Below are 18,486 nucleotides of genomic sequence, written 5' to 3'. Positions count from 1 at the left end.
GCCGTGCACATCCCATGCCAGTTTGTGATATTTCCAGTCAGAAAACTTTCTATTGCTCCTCTGTAAAAAGGTAACAAGAACTTGGCACGGGGAATTTTGCCATCTTAAGTTTCCTTTCCTTTCTTGACCAGGATGGAGATGTTAGAGGACCATGTCAGGTTCTCTGTGATGCTGATTCCCAGGAACCTAAAACTGTTCACCTGCTCCACCTCAGCTCCACTGATGTAGACAGGGGTCTGTATCTATGCCTCCTGTTTCCTAAAATCAACGATCAGCTGTCTCCATGTCGGGGGCTGCAGTCATGGGTGTACAGAGTGAACAGGAGGGGGCTGAGCACACAGCCCTGAGGGGCTCCAGTGTTCAGCACTAGAGTGGAAGAACTGTCTGGGGTCTGTTTGTAAGGAAGTCCAATATCCAATTACAGAGTCTGGTACTCAAGCCTAGAGTGCTATGTTTCTAAAATAAGTTTCATGGGGGAGATTGTGTTGAATGCTGAGCTGAAATCAACAAACAGCATTCTGATGTAGGTGTTGTAGGTGTGTGAAGACTGAGTGGAGGGCAGTAGAGATGGTATCCTCTGTGGATCTGTTGGTTCTGAAAGCAGACTGGTCAAGGGTCCAGACTGGCTGGGATGTTGTTCTTTATGTGCTGGAGAACCAGTTTCTCAAAGCACTTCATCAGAATGGGGGTGAGAGCCACAGGGCGGTGGTCATTTAGACTAGACACTGTAGACTTTTTAGGTAGAGGGACGATTTATTAGATATTTATATTGTCATACCAGGATCACCATTATTAAAGTGATTACAGGACACTTTGATGAGTTCTTGAAGCTGCCTTTGCTGTCTGAAAGGCTCCTGTGTAAGAGTGAGATGAAGACACTTGCTTCTTACCTTTTTCTGCCTCTGGCAACAATTCTGTGGAAACTTTTGGACATTGTTGTTGTTTGACCAACCTTATCCCATGTGACAGGATATCCATCAGAGTGATCAAGGGAGGAGAGCATGCCTGTGTCAATGTTGCTTTATGTCACACACCTTAGCGTACACAAGACCCCTTCTTTAATGACTAGACTATTTTACAGACTGTTCAGGAATAATGTTTACTTGTTTGTATTTTGCTGTGGTTCTGTGTCTCCTGCAAGTCCTCTGCATTACGGCTGATCTACATATGACCAGATTTATTTAATGTCAGCCACAAATAAAAGCTCATTTAAAATGTTAATGTTGTTTAATGTTTTAAATGACCCCAACTTAGTAAACTATATAGTGATATGTCTCTTCTGTAATTCAGTTTTTGTGATTTTTATTTAAAATTATAAATGATTCATGCTGAATTTCTAAACTAACTTAATATTACTCTGTCAGGCATTCACCATTCAGTCACCCCTACCAGCGTCTGGCCACCCCCATCACCTCATTGTTGAAAATGAGGCAGCATTCTCCATGGCAACAGCAGCCCTATGAGGCTGTCGCAGCTAATCCTCAGGAGCTTACTCAACTCTTACTTCTCATAAGAGGGTTTTACCCGCAGCACTAATGCCCAAGAATTCTCCCCAAACAAGCACCGGATCTTCTGTTTATCCAACCAGAGGAGGAAAACAAACCTAGTTACAGCAGCCGAGAGGAGCAGAGAGGAGAACGGTAGGCCCAGTTCAGCCGGTAAGCTTTTTCATCTATTCTATCTCAGGTATATCTGCAGCTTTAGTCCTCTTATTGCTCAGTCGGTTTGACCTGCAGGGTGAACAGTGTGGGAGGATGTTGGAAAGTGTTGCGGGAAAGCTTGGCATGTTTTGCACTGTATGTTTGATCTTTGATGACTCAGAGATCATGGAGAATAAGAAACCCTTTGATTTGAACGTCCCCAGTGCTTTATGCATGTGTGTATGTATAAATGTCTGTGTGTGTGGGGGGGGCTTTGGGGCTCGTAGTCAATACACTACAGGCACTTACTCACACTAGCATCTGTCTTGTTCTTGAACAATTGATGGTGCCAAAGAAGGAAACTGGTTCAATGTTTAGACCATTATGAAAACTGACAGTTTTGAAAACATTCAAACTTTCTTGTGCTACAAACTGAAGAGGTGCTGACCTCTGTGCTATTTGACCAACACTTTAGGAGATCTACTTTGTTTTGGATCTCTGTCTGTGTGAGCCGCTGCTTTGTGTTAATAATAGCTTTTCCCTCATCCCTAGTTTTCCTCAATACCAATTATTTTCTCCACCATCTCCCCCTTCATGCCCCCTTCTCCCTGCCCCTGTGCTCTCTCACTTGCCTGCACTAATCCTTTTGTTGTGGACTGAGGGGCCCAGGCTTTGGCTGACCGTTTGGCACTGTAAGGGCTGGTTCAGCTGAAGGGTGCTCACCGAGACCTCCTGTCCTCCACCAGATCAGACGGGACTATTACTAACGCCTCCCACAGCTCTTCTTTTCTCTTCTCGTTCACCTTGATTCAAACCTCTCTCTCACTTAGCTTGCTTGTGTTTTCTATCCAGCATCTCCTTGTTGTCTCAAGCCCTAAGCCAGTCCTGGGAGCTTGAGGGAGTCGGACAGCCTTGGTAGGAACATGCACTTCAGGAGCAGTGCGACCACTTTGCTGCTGCTGCGTCTTTGTATGCTGGGGAGGGTGCTGGAGGTGAGAGGGCAGAAGCGGGGGTACCTGCAGGAGGCTCTCAGGGCCTTGGATCTGCCCCTGGGTACTGACGATGAGCCACAGCTCCAAAAGAACCACACCAGCGTCCTGATCACCAAGCTCCTCGGGGCGGTGCACTGTGCAGAGCAGACTGGCACCTCTCAGGGCGTCTGTGAGAAGGTAAGACCTATAACTGTCTTAATGTTATCATACAAGTATCACTACATGATAAACTGAGCAACTTTTACATCCATATGCTAAATAGTTATTATGTATTCATCCCATTCTTCCCTGCTTATTCCAAGAAATGTGCTTGTTATGGCTGGAATGCGAGTGAATGTGGAGGCTTAAGTTCTTGACCTCTATGGGGCCTTCATGCTGAGCTTTAGACATCCCCCACTTTGACATAATAAACTCCATAGAGTGGAGTTAGAGGTACTCCACATTAAAGACGGTGTAGTCCCTCATTTGTCCAGGAGTGTTCTATCGTAGAAAAGGTTTCAGTCGTAGTCATCTGGACACTGTTTTCAGAATCAAGACGTTTCGGCTCCCATCCGGAAGTCATTCTCAATTGAGAAGATGACTACGACTGAAACCTTTTCTACGATAGAGGTACTCCACATGTTTGTGCAGGCGGGCTGACAATAGGATTATGTGTGTGTCAAGCCTTGAAAATGAAATTTAAAAATTGAGAGAGAAACTTTCTACTTTTCTTCAATAGTCTGCTCTCTGACAAGGTACAGTGCTTCACCCACTATTCTAACCTTCTATATTTTTGTATGTGGGTCTAATTGGGCTTGTACTCTACTCACCAAAACATAAACAGCAGCACAAAGCTTTTCTGAGAAGCAGAGTACAATGTATGCAGGGAGAAAATAGGCCTTTTATCAAGCTGACTCTTTTCCATCACTTGTTGACATGTAAATCTAAGGTCATTACTCACATGACCTGGTATTTTGCGACTTTCTGTCCTTAAATCTGCCTAAAATGGTTCCCCTGTTCTTGCATGTTCCTGTTCTTGTTACAGTGCCTGACACCAGACGTAGCTCTCTCTGTGTTAGAGGATGATAAGAAAGCTTACCTCACTAAGGAAGACTACCAGCGGATCTCCACTGTTCTGCTGTACTACATAATTAACCTGCAAGACTTGTGTGTGTCAAATGCTGCCTCTCCTTCCTCCCTTTCCTCGTCCTCCTCCTCCTCCTCCTCCTCATTTGGGAACTATCAGTTTTACCTTTTGGCCCTCACCAATCTACACCCAGCTGAGGACAACCTCTTCCTATCATCCAGTGAAACAGAAAGTATTCTACAGCTCATCAACCAGCACTACGACCCCTCCAATCAAGACAGCTCACCTGATTTGCAAGTAAGGAATTATTATCTGAGAGATCTATCCCGTCTCGACAGGCACACAATCCGGATATGATCATTTCACCTTTGATCCCACAGTGTATTGATGCCGCTCGCCTTCTTGAAGATGTAAACGTACAAGAAAATCCAGGTGCTGGTGCATCTTCTGTGCCCAAACTGGCCGCAGTGATCATCACCCACATCCTGCAGGGCCACTGTTTCAGAGGGAGGAACCTCCCGTCTCCTGCTTTCTTTACCGACTTTATCTTTCAATCCCTAAATCGCACAAGTAACCTACAGATAATAGGTAAGTTCAAGAGCACAGTTTGCTTGTTATGCACATTTAGACAGACTGACATTTGCTTTTTATTTGATGTATTGATGATGTGGTCCTCTGCTGATATATTTTTTGGGGACACTTGGGGCAGCTGAAACAAGCTATAAATACAACACTAACAAACAGTTAACAGCGAGCAGTTACACATCCAACACATACGGAACAACGTTAGCATTCATTTGGAGTCGTGTTTCTGGCCACCTGATGAATGTAAGTCCAATATTCACTCTCTTTTAGCTCTGTTTTTGGTCTCAACTACTGAGGGAAATATCTGGCTCTTTAGCTGCTAAATGCTCCACCAGCTTGTTGCCAACTGTCTGTCTGCTGTTTGGTGCTATGCAGGTTGTGTACAGTGGGTTTATTAGAGGTTATTCACTAAAAATAGCTGCCTGCTGCCGCCAAAAACAACTTTATAAGAGCACTGAGAGTGAACCAAAACAGTGAAGTTGGGGGCCAGAAAACCAAAACAATGAGCTGAAAGGAGCTATAAAGCTCCGTAAAGCTGAGGGGAAATCCGGTTGGGTGATAATTCTCTGTGGGTGCATCACTACGAGCAACATCTTCTACATTACACATAGTCATTTGATCCATTGCTATTCTAAAACTATTGTTTACAGCTGCTTTAACTCTTCAATATCTTCTGTAAGTCAGTATTTCATTTCAAGGTGTTTCCTCTCGCTGCCTCTGAATAGGAGGAACGAGTCATCATGCATGAAACATTTTCATTAGTCTGGGTTTTACATGTTCTAAAAATATAATACCGTCATCTTTTATATGAAATGGGTCAAATTTATTATTAAATACTGGCACAAAATGCTGGCTATCTGCAGGTTCAATCCAAAATCTCTGTAAGTGCTGTATTGAACTTTAATAATGGTTACAACCTTTAATGATCAGTCATCTGTGTTGTTGTTTGTTTTCTTTAGCTCTATTTTTTTTTTTAACATTCACCAGACAGACTGATTAATTTGGTTGAATCTGACCTGGTGACCACAGTATAATGATGCAGTGATTTCTTTGCTCAGACTTGGAGGAGTTGCTTCATCAGCTGGGAGTAGGACGGGAGGGAGCGACACACTCTCACGACAGGAAGAGGCGGAGCATCACAGGGAGTTCACAGAAAGGGGCGGGGCGTCTGCTGGATAGTTGCAACCATGCAAGTGGAGCAATAAGCAGAGACTGGGCACAGGTGAGGCTAACGCAAATATTTGATTTGATTTAAAAGTGAATATTCTGTACTGAGATTCCCAAGAAACATGACAGCATTGCTCTAAACTGCATGCAGGTACTGTAAGGCTTGATTTGAAAAGCCTCCTACTGATCCACAAATTTCTCTTTTCCTTTGAATCTAATCAGGAATGTTTTTCAGCCAATCAGCTGGTGGATATTTTTGATCTGAATCCTCATTTGCCAATTTCCAAGGAGCACTTCAGACAAATTTGCCCAGCCATCATTCAGCAGTTGCTAGGCAATGCCTGCGAGTCTGCAGAGCAAAAAAGAGGATCTCTGCCCACTGCTCTCGAGAGTAAGACATTTTACCTCATTGTTTCTCTCTGCAGCCAACAGTCACAAATAAAGACATTATTATACAATTAGCTTGTCACTAAATCAAGCAGCTATTGCTTTGTGATTTTTAATTATTTGCAATAGAAATATTATAAAAGACAAAAAAGACATACAATAATATAACGTAGCGACAATAACAATAAAAAAGAAGCACAGGGTCATCCCCAATAAGAGCTACAAAAAAAGATAAAAATGTAGTCTTTGTAAGATCTTGTGCAAAGTGGGGTTTTCCTTTATTTATTTTGTGTTACGATCAGCCAGTATTTAAAATCTTAATATTTGGACAGGACAAAATGTGTCTAAACTCAAAACTCTCTCTTCTCTGCAGAGTATGGCTACAGCACGGCTGCTGTCCTGCTCATCACGGTGGGCTCCATGCTCGGCATCTGCCTGATCTTCTTCAACTCCTGCCAGGAAACCTACACACTCATCCTGCAGCTGTTTGTGGGCCTGGCAGTGGGAACCCTCTCAGGAGATGCACTCCTGCACCTCATACCACAGGTATAGGACACAGAGCCACTGCACCATCCTCTGTAACTGTGAGTCAAGCGCCATACATGTATAAAGATACTCTCTATCTATACTGTGGAGTAAATGTCTAATTTTTATCCTCTTTGTCTCTTTTGGAGATCCTTGGTCTCCATGATGACACTCACAGTCATGATGACGAAGACTTTACAGAAGGAAAGGAGTATCTGTGGAGGATTCTGGGCATGATCGCAGGGATCTATGGCTTTTTCCTTATTGAAAGAATCTTTTCCTTTTTTGTTCCTTCTCATGGCCATGTAAGATTTTTTTTGTAGCCCTTACCAATTTAATTACACAAAAAGGACACAAATACTGTAGCTAAATACTCAAACCATAGTGTGTCAAGGGGAAGGGGCTGATGTGGCTGATTGTCTTTATCTAGCCAGAGGTTGAACTTCTAGTTTTCCATGAACAAGCAAGTTTGGGCCTAGTCTGAACTTTTGCAGAGCTGATTGTTGATAGTGGTCTCATGATTTTCTTTTGTCTGCAGGGTCATTCTAGCGGCCTTCCGTTAGAGCTCAACTGCAACAGTCACTCACAGAGGGGCAAGTCCATCTCCACCATACAGCTGGTGAGTTTCATCACTACCCAGACTGAACTATTCTGTTTTTTAATAGTGTTCTTGGCAGGAAAACCTGCTTGGAAGTTAAACAGCAAAATATTAAAACAGTGCCACATATCAAGGGCCCAGAAGAGAGAGAAAACACTGAAATATAAACATACTGTATATTGTCTAGTGCTTCTACAGTAGTGGTTTCCAACCTTTTTTGTCTTATGTACCCCAGAGCCCTGTCAGATGAGTTTGAGTACCCCTGCCATGTTCATAATTGTTCATTTGAATTTAAACTATTTAACACCATTATATAAAAGCGGATATTGTTACAGTTATTTTTCATATGCCGGTAATTTTTCAATTATTGCGGCAATAAATATACAAAAGTTCAGCATCACATTCATTTGTAATCCTATGTGTGTTGAACACAAATATGTGGATTCTTTTTATCAAATCATAATGTCACTGTTCTCCATTACTGGCAAAAAAACTGCTCCCAAAAAAACAAGAAGCAGCTGTGGTAGAGGCTAAGTTAACACATTGGTTAAAAATTGTGTTTACTGTGCTGTACCACTGTGGAGTTATTAAAGTCAGTACAGTATAATTCGCCCCAATGATGCTTCACTCCCACACAACTCCTCCACCCAAGCATCTAGGAAGCACTAATGCACTTGTTATAAACAGTAGAGTTCTGCTAGAGGGCACTGCAGCCAGGAGAACAACCAGTAAATTACAGCACAATTTGTTTGAGCACAGTTTAGTTTAGTTTTTTTTTTGCACACATATACAACAACATAAAACAATGGCACAACCCTCATCTATCAAATCATCTCTGAGCACACATAATGCAGATCAAGGACAGTATGAATCCATTGAATCCATGTTCACATTTCAAAAAATTGACTGAAATTCATTTAAATCAATTTTCCTGCGCTGCTCTTATATAACAGGCAATAAAGAGTGGTGTGGGAGGGCGTGAAGGAACAGGGCATGTAGGATGTTGGAAAATGAGGAGTATTGAATCAATCAGAAAGCACTTCATAGCTTGTGTTGAATCGTGCAAAAAATTGATACATACTTAAAAACTAGAACATTTCGGACACAGAGACAGGGTCACGCATGTGGAAAGCTGTTTTTTTGCAAACTACAGACTGGGACCTGTTTTATGACCATTCTTGTTACATAGAAATATCCTATTTTGGTGAATTTGTCTCATCCAGCTCCCCTCATTTAACTTGGCGAAACAATATAAATCTTATCATCATAAATCTGTGCTGTGAATAATAATCGTTTTCCTGCAGGGACCAGTGGATGACTTGGAGTGTACAGAAGTATCTCCTGAACACACAGACACAAGGAGGCCTCCACATCAGAGTAAGTACCTTCAATATGAGCCGCACAACACACTTGAATGTGATGTACTTTGTAATTAGTCGCCTGGCATGACAGAGCAATTGTCACGGTCTAAGGATGAGCTTCAACGACACAGGCTCCCTTTGTGTTCCCAGGACAAGGGGTTCCTCTTCTGGCTGTGATGGTAATCGTGGGAGACAGCCTTCATAACTTTGCCGATGGCCTGGTTATCGGGGCAGCCTTCTCCTCTTCAGCCGAGTCCGGCATGGCGACCACTGTGGCCATCCTGTGCCACGAGATCCCGCACGAGATGGGTGAGAGGTCACGGTACTCACTTTGGGAACGCTTTTGGGGTTTTTTTTGGCTGAGGCCAGGAAACACTCTGCTCAACTGACGACTTATCCTTTCTGCTTTCTGTCTCAAAGGGGACTTTGCAGTGTTGCTCAGCTCCGGACTCACAGTGAAGACTGCTGTGCTAATGAACTTTCTCAGCGCTCTGACGGCCTTCATGGGCCTTTACATCGGACTGTTTGTTTCCTCAGATATGGAAGTGCAGCAGTGGATCTTCACTGTTACTGCTGGGATTTTCCTCTATTTGTCACTGGTAGAAATGGTAAGGGAGCCTTATTAAAATATAAGGCTGGTGATATTCTATATTTCTCTTATTGTCAACAAATCCCATGAAAAGACCAAAACCAACAATTAATTGATCCTGATATAGTTCATTCCTCTGTGCCAATTAATTTGAAAAAATAGAAATTATGATTTGCTAATATATACACATATTTGAATCTAGGAGGAAAATAAACACACAAATAGAATTACAAACTAATGCTGATCCTATTGTCACAATAACCTTCCAACTAAGATAGTCTTGACTCCACAGGACACATTTCAGTTTCCCACCAACCTGACTCAATTGTTGCATTTGAGAGTTCTCAAAGCCAACAAAAAGCTAAAGTAATAGATACATGGTTGAATTGTCTTGTTACTGCCACTCCAAATGTTAGCAGTACAAATACAAACTTGACTGACTACTGAAAAAAAGAAAAAAAACAGGTAAAATACCATCAAAGAGTACGATCTTGATCCAATCTGATGGGGCTGCAGGAGTATGTCTACTCTGCACTAGAGCATCAAATGTGCAGCTGAAAATAGTCCCCAACAAATACACTTCTTACTCCTATTTGAGTAGCGTTTGCTAAAAACTACAGAGGCTACCCAGCTGCGTTAGGAAATGATTTATCCTTTTTAGAAAAATGAAACTATTTATGTGTGACCTGTTTTTGAAGAATTTTAAAAGAAGGAACAAAGGGGATTTGGTTTTGGTCTTTTCATGGGATTTCTTGATAATAAGGAAAATAAAAAATAATGCCAGCCTTTTCTTTTTAAAAAAATGCACTTTCTAACCAATATTTCTATCATTTTCTGTATTTTCTATTATTTTTCAGCTTCCAGAGATGAATCGAGTGAAGACCGACAGACCATGTCTCATGTTTCTCCTACAGAACCTCGGTCTGCTGATGGGTTGGGCCTGTCTTCTGCTCCTCGCACTCTTTGAACATGAACTCAAATTCTAATTGCAGTGTACATGACGTATCTCTCCACATGGGGATGAGTCGAAAAAACATGTTGACTTGTTTTCTAGTGCTATTGTGTGGAACCAGGATGTTTTAAAAAAATCATTATTGGTCAGTGAGTGAGTATTTATGATGTTGTAGTCTAAGCACTGGATGATAAATGTACGTTAGCTGTTTGAATCCTCTCTTTTTTATACTTTATGATTTATTTTTTTATGTTAGGTATCATGGGTGCCTGTGTCTGGACACTAAATAGTTTTAACTCTAATGACCTTATTTGGCAGCATCAGGTACAATTGTGCACATCTGTTGTTCTGTGAAATATTCATGTTGCCTCAGACAATCAAATCACTTGATTTTAAAGTAATTTCTCACCCACAAAATATAACGTACTGCAAATCTACTTGTTTTGGCTTGTATGTATTTTTTTATGTCATTGTCCTTCTACTGATAGGGTCATGTGGGGTTTTGTTGATTTAGTACAATGTCTTATTTTATATATTTAAGTGGGTAACGCTTTATTTTTCAGGCCCATAATTTCAGAGTATTTGCCAAGAAGTTTCCTGAAATAACTGTGGAATTTGGACTAATTATAAGGAAAATAGAGACAGTGTTCATTTAGTACACTTCCAATTAATTAATTCCAATTAAATGGACACACTTAGTATTGCCCTTCCATGAAATGGAAGACTCACAAAAGACACAATTTAAAAAGATATCCTGATTTTTAGTCCCTCTTTAGTCTGTCTTTCATTAGTCCCTCTCTGCCTGGTCCCATGTCTTTCAAAGTCAACACCTATTATATGCACTTGCATAGTGCTTTCAAGGAAACTTCCTGGGAAATATGTAGAAAAGTATGGACCCTGAAAATAGAGCTTTATTTTGATTTGAACATTCTTTAAATATACGAAACCTGATTGGCTTAATGAGAAACTCTTATATTAGGTGCAAAGAAAGGACTAATACCTCTTTGTTAGGCATAAGCTGCTCTAAAATACATTTATTTTTGAAGCCCTGTTTAGAGAAATTTTGCTCTCTCTCAGCTTCTCATCTCAGAGGCATTGTTCTTTGTATTTGAGGCCTCTCTGTGATCCAATATGAGGGCACTTCCACCCACCTGAGCTACTTGTTCTCTTCATCCACCAACCTGGGTGACTAATGCTCGCTGTACAAGACAGAAACTCTGGAGCGATCCGGCCCACACAGCGCACACGCTCTTCACCGGCCAGAGTGGGCCTGCAAATGGAGGTGGAGGAAGAAGAGAATATGATGAATGCATCAGCACAATGAGATAAATGAAACACAGTAAATCAACTTATTTGTACATAAAATTGGATTTGTGATATTGACAGAATGAGTGGGCTTAAGAGAAGATTTTCCCTCTTTTTAATCAGCTTGCTGTGATTAAATTCTGGTGCTCTCAGCATCAACATATGTTTGTAAAATTTGTCAAGCACTTGCCTTATTTGTGTTGAGGATTAGTTTCATTGCGCAATTTGGATGGTGATTATGCTAATTTGCTATTCTAAGCTCACTATCAAAGTGCAAAGTCAGTTATATTGACAGTGTCATGAGATTATTTGGCTATCGCATCAGAAAAAGCTGACACCATTTACTGTGACTTCCCGAGTAATGTTCAGACAATAGCAGGAAGTCCATTGCATTTTCTCTTATTCTAGCATTTTTGCTGTTATTTTGGAAAAGCCAACCCCTTTGGCATTTCCAGGAAAGCTTCAGGCCTACTGGATTGTGTGTAAATCTGCTCTTTTGCACCAAAGAGGTATTTTTTGGCTTGTGTGCGTCTTTTCAAGGCAGCTGCTGCCAGGATGGAGGAAGGAAGGGCTTTTTATCTGGGTCATGCTGGTGTGAACACTGAGTATCCTCACTTGCTCATCAGAGACCAGTCAGAAGAAGAGTTCAGCTCCAGGGTCATCGGGGCAGCAGAACACGCAGAAACAATGGGAAAAGCTAAGAGAGAGAGAGACACAAGACAGGAAATATGAAAGTGTTGTCCCTTTGATCTGACAGAAAATAATCCTTTGCACCTGTTATTGTTATCACACGAAAACACATGGGATCAACTTACAGTTACTGGTAGTGCGACAGTTGTATTCACATTCACAGGCCTTGTGACTTGAAATACACAGTATGTTTTATATATATATAAAAAAGTATGGAAAGCAGAAATCTTAAGATTTTATTTATTATCTCTACTAAAAACTGCTGTACAGCTGGGCATTATTGTGTCATTAGGTCTCTAGTTTAAAGGGGTAGTCAATCGATTTAGTAGTGTACAAAACTGCAGCAGCAGAGGCAGAGATATCCTGACTTTTAGTCCGTATAGGGTTGAGTCCTAAAAACACTGGATCCTACATTTCCCATACTGCCTGGTAAAAGCCCACATCTTTCAAACCCCACGCAGTTTGTAATGCCAGCTTTCTGGTAAAAATGTCCTCCAAGATAACCCTGTTGACATCACTATGACATCATCAGGGTTGATTTTTTAAAGCCCCCTCCAGAGCTGCAGAGGACTAGGGGTGGGAAAAAAAATCGATATTGCAATATATTGTTGTGCTCTCTGTCGCAATAAATAATCGATACACTAACGCCCAATATCGATATTTTATTACAACACAAAATGATTAATTTACCCGTTGTCATTGTCACTGTCACTACCCAATATCTACCATTCTGTTTGCGGGGGGCGCTGTTCGAGTAAATAGGGGTAAAGTGGCACAAACAGCGGCCGGTGAAGAACACAAGTTAACTAAACAACAGAGAATTGCAGAAAAAAAGAGAAGCGAGAAGAATGGCGGAAAACAATAAAAAACTAATCAAAGACCCACCCGCTAGTTTCCACTCTAAAGTGTGGAGACACTTCGGGTTTTACGAGACAGTCGACGGAAAGGCACTGGATAAAAACTATGCAATCTGCAAGAACTGCTTTGCAAAGATAAAATATAACTGCAACACTACGAATCTGCAAATGCACCTCGTTCGCTATCACGGTGAACTACTCTCAGGTGATAATGAGGGTAAACCAAGTCAGCCGACAATCACTACTGCGCGCTCAAAGCAAAGCTCCCTTTGGGTCGCCGAGGGCACAGAGTATCACTAAGTCCATCGCCGAATTTATTTGCAAGGACCTTCGCCTTACAGCGTGGTCGAGAATGATGGATTTTGCAGAATGTTGACAACACTGGAACCGAGATACGAGATACCGAGTCGCCGGCACTTTACAGACAAAGTCATCCCTGCATTCAATGCAGATACCAGAGCCAAAGTGGAGGGTGCGCTCAGTACGCTTTCAGTATTATGGTTTACACATGTTAATGTTCATGTTGTTTTGTAATGTTCATGCACTTTTATCTGTCTAGATGTACAGTGTTTACATTTAAGACCAGGAGGCAGTGAGTTATGCAAATGCATATTTCTTTGCACAATGTTGGAAATGTTGGCATTAATAAATGCATAAAATTTCCTTATTTCCTTATTCCTTCTTTTTCTTTTCAGTCACATATATCGTGATATATCGTTGATGAAATTTTTTCCAATATATTCAATATCGTAGATATCGCGAATCGTGATATTATCATATCGTGGACCACATATTGCCACAGAATTGAATCGTGAGGTACCTGTATCGTCCCACCCCTACAGAGGACATCATACAGCTGTTTTCACAGGCTGAGCAGTACTAACCATGATGAGTAAACTGACTTTGATGTGTGAAATCAGTGGGATGGCACTTTAAAATGCAAAAGCACATGAAACCACTAGAGGGCAATAATGAACAACAAAACTTTAGAGCTGTCTGTGGTAAAAACTGGTCTGTGGAAGGGGTTCGCTTCAGCTGTAGTATGGTTTGAACGGTTTCATTTCACTGGATATAGAAAAAAACTATAGGACTGAATGACAGAGAGGCACTAAGTAGATGCAGTACCTTTCCTTCACCTCTGTGGAGAACTCACCTGAACAGGTACAGGGAAAATACTCTCAGTCTCACAGTAAATGTCCCACTTAAATCTAGAGCTGAATCAATTAGTTGATTAATCGATTAGTCGATCAACAGAAAGTTAAGCAAAACAATGGTAAATATTCTCTGGTTGCAGCTTCTCAAATGTGAAGCTTTGCTGCTTTTCTTATATCATTGTAAATAAATTATGTTTGGGTTTTTGACTGCTGGTTGGATAAAACAAGACATTTGAAGTCTTGGTCTCTTGATGTCACCTTGGTCTCTGATAGGCATTTTCACTATTTTTTTTTTACATTTCATAGACTAAACAATTAATTGATTAATTGCAAAATATCCAGATTAATCAATAATGAAAATAAGTAGTTGCAGCGCTACTTTAATCCATTCATTCATACTGTAAATGACACAATGACTCCGTTCTATTCAAGTGTTTCAGTAAGCCATAAAAATTCAAATAAGAAGTTCTATTTTATTATCTATTCATCACAATTTGGCTGCAGTTATTGGATAGCCAGGTTAATGTACTGTTTACTCGTGCGTGGCAGTGACAATACCAGGACCCTAAAGCAGCTAAATGGAAGTCATTTTATTATTGACACCCGTGCTTTTCCTACTGTGACGTGTCCAAATGTCAGGCCCAATATAGCCTATGTAGTAGGAACCATCCAATTGTCACACTTTGCCTGATTTCTTTTTGCCTCATAAGAGTTCCAGCACTTATATCCTTCTGCTTTCTTGTTGTCAACTTTAAGCTTTCCATTTCACCCAGAACGGACCGTTTTCACTAAAACTACATTGACTTCGGTGCCATTTGGGTTCAAAGTCTGCGATAAGTCACAGATAATGATTTGGCAACAGCCTCACTTTGAACCTTAAAATCTTCCTTAAATGACAAATAATTTCAGTTCTCTGTCAAGCTCTCAATTTGTATTAACTGATTCCAGAAAATTCTTGCAACAAATTTGCGGTGGTCGAGGAAGTATTCAGATTCTTTACTGAAATAAAAGTACTAATACTACACTGTAAAAATACTCTGTTACAAGTAAAAGTCCTGCATTGAAAAGTATGTAAGTATAATCAGGAAAATGTACTTAAAGTATTAAAAGTACTCAATGCAGGAAAATGTCCCCTGTGACTGTAATACTATTTTATATTATATCTTTAGATTATTATTACTGATGCATTAATGTAAAAGCAGGATTTTATTGTTGTAGCTGGTTGAGGTGGAGCTGATTTTGAACTATTTTGTATCGGACTGCAACTAATGATTATTTTCATTATGGATTAATCTGCTAATTATTTTCTCCATTAATCGATTGAGTGTTTGGTTTGTAAAAAAAAATCAGAAAATAGTGAGAAATGCTGTCCCAATTAGCCAGAGCTCAAAGTGACACCTTCACAATGCTTGTTTTGTCCAACCAATAGTACAGAATTCAAAATTATTAAAAATTAATGTAAGGAAAAGAAGCATTTCTGAGGCTGGAACCAGGAAATGTTTTTGCAAGAAAAATGTCAATCGACTAATCAGTTAATCGACTAATCGTTTCAGCTGTGCTTGTATAAACTGTTGGGTAGTTTAATTTATCACAAAACATCATATTCATTGTTTGTTTTGTGTGCAAAACCCTTCATTTGTAAAGTAACTAGTAACTAAAGCTGTCAAATAATTGTAAAAAGTACAATATTTCCCTCTGAAATGTAGTGGAGTAGAAGTATGAAGTGGCATGAAAAGAAAACACTCAAGTAAAGTACAAGTACCTCAAATTTGTACTTAAGTACAGTACATGAGGAAATGTACTTAGTTACATTCCACCACTGCAAATTGTTAAAAGGAATAAAATTTTCAGGCAGATTTCATGCTTGCAAGCTGTTATTCATCTTCATCCTTTTGTTCTGTGGGGAGGCAGAGGTGTCGGCGTTGGATGAGGGCGCACGGAGCAAGAGAGCTCTCAGTCAGTGTGGGTAGGAGGGCAGTGATGAGGAGGCTCTGTGATGCTGAAGGCTATAATATCCGAGAAATCAATTCATCATTCACAGACCTCTTCCGCTCAAGCTCCTCCTTTAACTCTCCTGTCTCAAACTTGAAGATTGGCGGTGCCAGTTTATGAGCAGCGGCGGCGCCTCGCTTCTTCAGCTCCTTTAACATGAGCCGGTGACTGGGTAAAAATGCGCTTTAGCGTTTATCTTGGACACAGCTGGGCCGTCTGTCCAAGCCGACAGGGTTTGTTGAATATTTGCTTTTATCAACTGGTGTAATGGTCGTCAATAACACACCAAAAACAAGAGCAGCAGCACCTCTGGACAAACACATGGACTCACTGGAACATCCGATGTTACAAGTAAGTTGATTAAATTTAAAGGACGCCGACATTTTTAACAGAAACAGAATAATACCAAAAAAACAGCCTGCTATATAATTCACGGAAGTTAGCATGCTAAAGAAACAGGTCAACTTTAGCTCACCTGCCCTCAACCTGTCGACTTCCTTGGCGAACTTAAGTTTTGGTTACGTAAGCCGCGAGGACATCACCTCGCGAGTTTAACGGTTGATTTTGATAAAAAATGTCGTCGACGCTGTTATCTTTAAATTTTACTTTATGTTGCTGTAAGTCAGCTTGGTGGCTCAACATTTATTTTGTCAGGTTAGTCGGTGTGTAATGTTTTAATGTTGTATACACAACCTAATACTTCAAATATCAGACAAGTCTGAACGTTTGACTCGGTTGCTATAGTGACATTTCTCTGGACTTTTTACATTTCCAGATGAAACCATTTTAGTCCAGTGGTGGAAGAAGTATTTGCATCCTTTACTTAAGTAGTTAAAAGTAGTGATAAAAGTCCTGCTTTCAAAATTTTACTTACTTACCTATTAACAAAATGTACTTTCTATAAAGTATTAAAAGTAAAAGTACTCATTATGTATTATTATATATTGTATTATTTTTATTGATGCATTGACAAGTAAGCAGCTTTTTAATGTTGTAGCGGTCATAGTAAAGCTAATTTAAACAATTTTCTATACTTAGTAGTTTATAATATACAATATATTATATTTAAATAACTGATCAGATGTTTTGAATGAAAAATCATAATCTACAAAGTAGCTGTCAGATAAATGTAGTGGAGTAAAAAGTGCAATATCCCCCTCTGAAATGTAGTGCAGAAGACTAGCATAAAATATAAATAAACAAGTACTTCAAACTACTTGAGTAAATGTACTTAGTTACTTTCCACCACTGTTTTAGTCTATGAAAATATCTGCTAATAATACAGGATGTTCAGAAAGCCTGAGGCTATACAGAGTGGATTATACATTATCTTTCTCATGCAGCACAGTGCATTTGTTCAACATGTATTATGTTATTTCTGTTTGGCTTATTGAGGTTAATTAAACCTCATCCTGTTCCTCCAGACTCTTTCTGGGCAGCTCAAACTGTTCTACGTGACCGGCTCCTAAGAAACAGTCAGAATAGATCTCTCTTTATATGCATGATTAACATGTCCCGGGGGAATGGGCTGAAATAAAAGGCAAATTTTGAAATTAATTTCTGTTTTTCAGTTGCTACTAGCAACACATGCTGTATGAGCACTTGAGCTGAGTGCATTTCCAGCCCCTCACCATATCAGCTTGCATTTTAGAGACCACCCACATAATTACCATGGTTTTATGACACCTGTCATAATATTGCACTTCAAATAAAACATTAGAAGCTGTTTCACTACTTGAACTAACAGTGTTGCTCTATGTCTACACTAAAAGGGTAGGTTCACATTTTTTCGAGTCTGTGTTAAAACAATACTCACATGTCCATATGTGTATTGAAACAGTTTTTGGTCGCTGTAATTGTTCCTCCTCCTCATGCTGGTGTTAAGAGATCCCTTCTCAACGTGATTACAGTGTCAGTGATGGGGGACAAATCCACAGTCCGTCTGTGTAAAACATTTACATGTACATTTGGAAGTTCAGCTGAAGCTCATATGAGGAATCAAGTGGATAGCTTTCAAAGTTAGTGTTTTTAGTATAAAATTCCCTTTCCATGTTACTATCCCCCACTAGTTGAAACAAGTTTGTTGACTGATTGATTAGTGCATTGACAGAAAAATAATCAGGAACTATTTGGTTACTGATAAATAGTTTAAGGGCTGCAACCAATGATTATTTTCATTATAGATTAATTAGCAGACAATTATCTCAATTAATCCATTACTAAAAGATAGATCCATTTAGAAAAGTAAAAAAAAAATGCCCCATCAAATTTTCCCACAGTTCTAGTTGATGTCATCAAATATCTTGTTTTGTCCATCCAACAGTCCACAACCCAAAGATATTCAGTTTGCTATGATATTAAACAGAGATAACCTCAGATTATAGAGTCTGCAACCACAGATTTTTTTGGCATTTTTTTGCCAATACATTTTCTGTCGCTTGACTAATCGATTAATTGACTAATCGTTGCAGCTCTAAATTGTTCATGTCATTTTTCAAGCAACAATATTCTCAGATTGCAGCTTCTCCAGTGTGAGTATCTACTGCTTTCACTGTTTTATATCTTTGTAAACTGAATATCTTTTTAGTTTTGGACTGTTGGTCAAAATAAAACAAGACATTTCAAG

General features: G+C 39.9%; 2 protein-coding genes and 1 long non-coding RNA gene across 8 annotated transcripts in view; 2 read left to right on the top strand and 1 right to left on the bottom strand.

Moving 5' to 3' along the window:
• The first annotated feature begins 1,391 nt into the window (after positions 1 to 1,391).
• LOC122867055 (zinc transporter ZIP12-like) lies at positions 1,392 to 10,299 on the top strand. 5 transcript variants are annotated; one of them, XM_044177411.1, is made up of 13 exons: positions 1,417 to 1,640; positions 2,493 to 2,809; positions 3,657 to 3,995; positions 4,079 to 4,286; positions 5,342 to 5,505; positions 5,673 to 5,841; positions 6,211 to 6,383; positions 6,512 to 6,667; positions 6,901 to 6,981; positions 8,265 to 8,337; positions 8,472 to 8,630; positions 8,742 to 8,929; positions 9,768 to 10,299. In XM_044177411.1, the coding sequence occupies exons 2-13, from the start codon at positions 2,564 to 2,566 to the stop codon at positions 9,894 to 9,896; spliced, it is 2,085 nt and encodes a 694-aa protein (XP_044033346.1). In that variant the 5' UTR covers positions 1,417 to 1,640; positions 2,493 to 2,563; the 3' UTR covers positions 9,897 to 10,299. The 5 variants fall into 5 exon arrangements, 4 of the variants coding, with proteins under 4 accessions (XP_044033346.1, XP_044033345.1, XP_044033347.1 ...); XM_044177410.1 differs by having other exon boundaries at positions 1,417 to 1,658; XR_006375856.1 differs by lacking the exon at positions 9,768 to 10,299 and having other exon boundaries at positions 1,392 to 1,658; positions 8,453 to 8,630; positions 8,742 to 8,882.
• Positions 10,300 to 10,452: 153 nt separating this feature from the next.
• On the bottom strand, positions 10,453 to 16,502 carry LOC122867059. Its single transcript, XR_006375857.1, has 3 exons — positions 16,336 to 16,502; positions 11,783 to 11,864; positions 10,453 to 11,132 (listed from the first exon to the last, which is right to left on the bottom strand). It is a non-coding gene; the product is annotated as an uncharacterized LOC122867059 (long non-coding RNA).
• Positions 15,788 to 18,486, top strand: part of cacnb2a (calcium channel, voltage-dependent, beta 2a) — a 72,066-nt gene continuing 69,367 nt past the window's right edge. The window contains exon 1 of one of the 2 annotated variants that reach the window (XM_044177399.1): positions 15,788 to 16,211. In XM_044177399.1, the coding sequence (XP_044033334.1) occupies positions 16,128 to 16,211 (84 nt within the window). In that variant the 5' untranslated portion in view covers positions 15,788 to 16,127. The remainder of the gene's footprint in view (positions 16,212 to 18,486) is intronic. The other variant, XM_044177403.1, reaches the window with a different exon arrangement.

Source organism: Siniperca chuatsi, linkage group LG19 (genome assembly GCF_020085105.1).
Source record: "Siniperca chuatsi isolate FFG_IHB_CAS linkage group LG19, ASM2008510v1, whole genome shotgun sequence".
Lineage (NCBI taxonomy): Eukaryota > Metazoa > Chordata > Actinopteri > Centrarchiformes > Sinipercidae > Siniperca > Siniperca chuatsi.
Note: the sequence above shows the minus strand (reverse complement) of the source record. Positions and strands in the feature narration are given on the sequence as shown.

What these genes read in the sequence shown, in the direction of transcription:
- LOC122867055 (XM_044177411.1), top strand. Translation starts at nt 2,564, where the DNA reads ATGCACTTCAGGAGCAGTGCGACCACTTTGCTGCTGCTGCGTCTTTGT. An exon ending in AAGTAACCTACAGATAATAG is followed by an intron (nt 4,287 to 5,341) that starts GTAAGTTCAAGA and finishes TTCTTTGCTCAG; the next exon opens with ACTTGGAGGAGTTGCTTCAT. An exon ending in CGAGATCCCGCACGAGATGG is followed by an intron (nt 8,631 to 8,741) that starts GTGAGAGGTCAC and finishes TCTGTCTCAAAG; the next exon opens with GGGACTTTGCAGTGTTGCTC.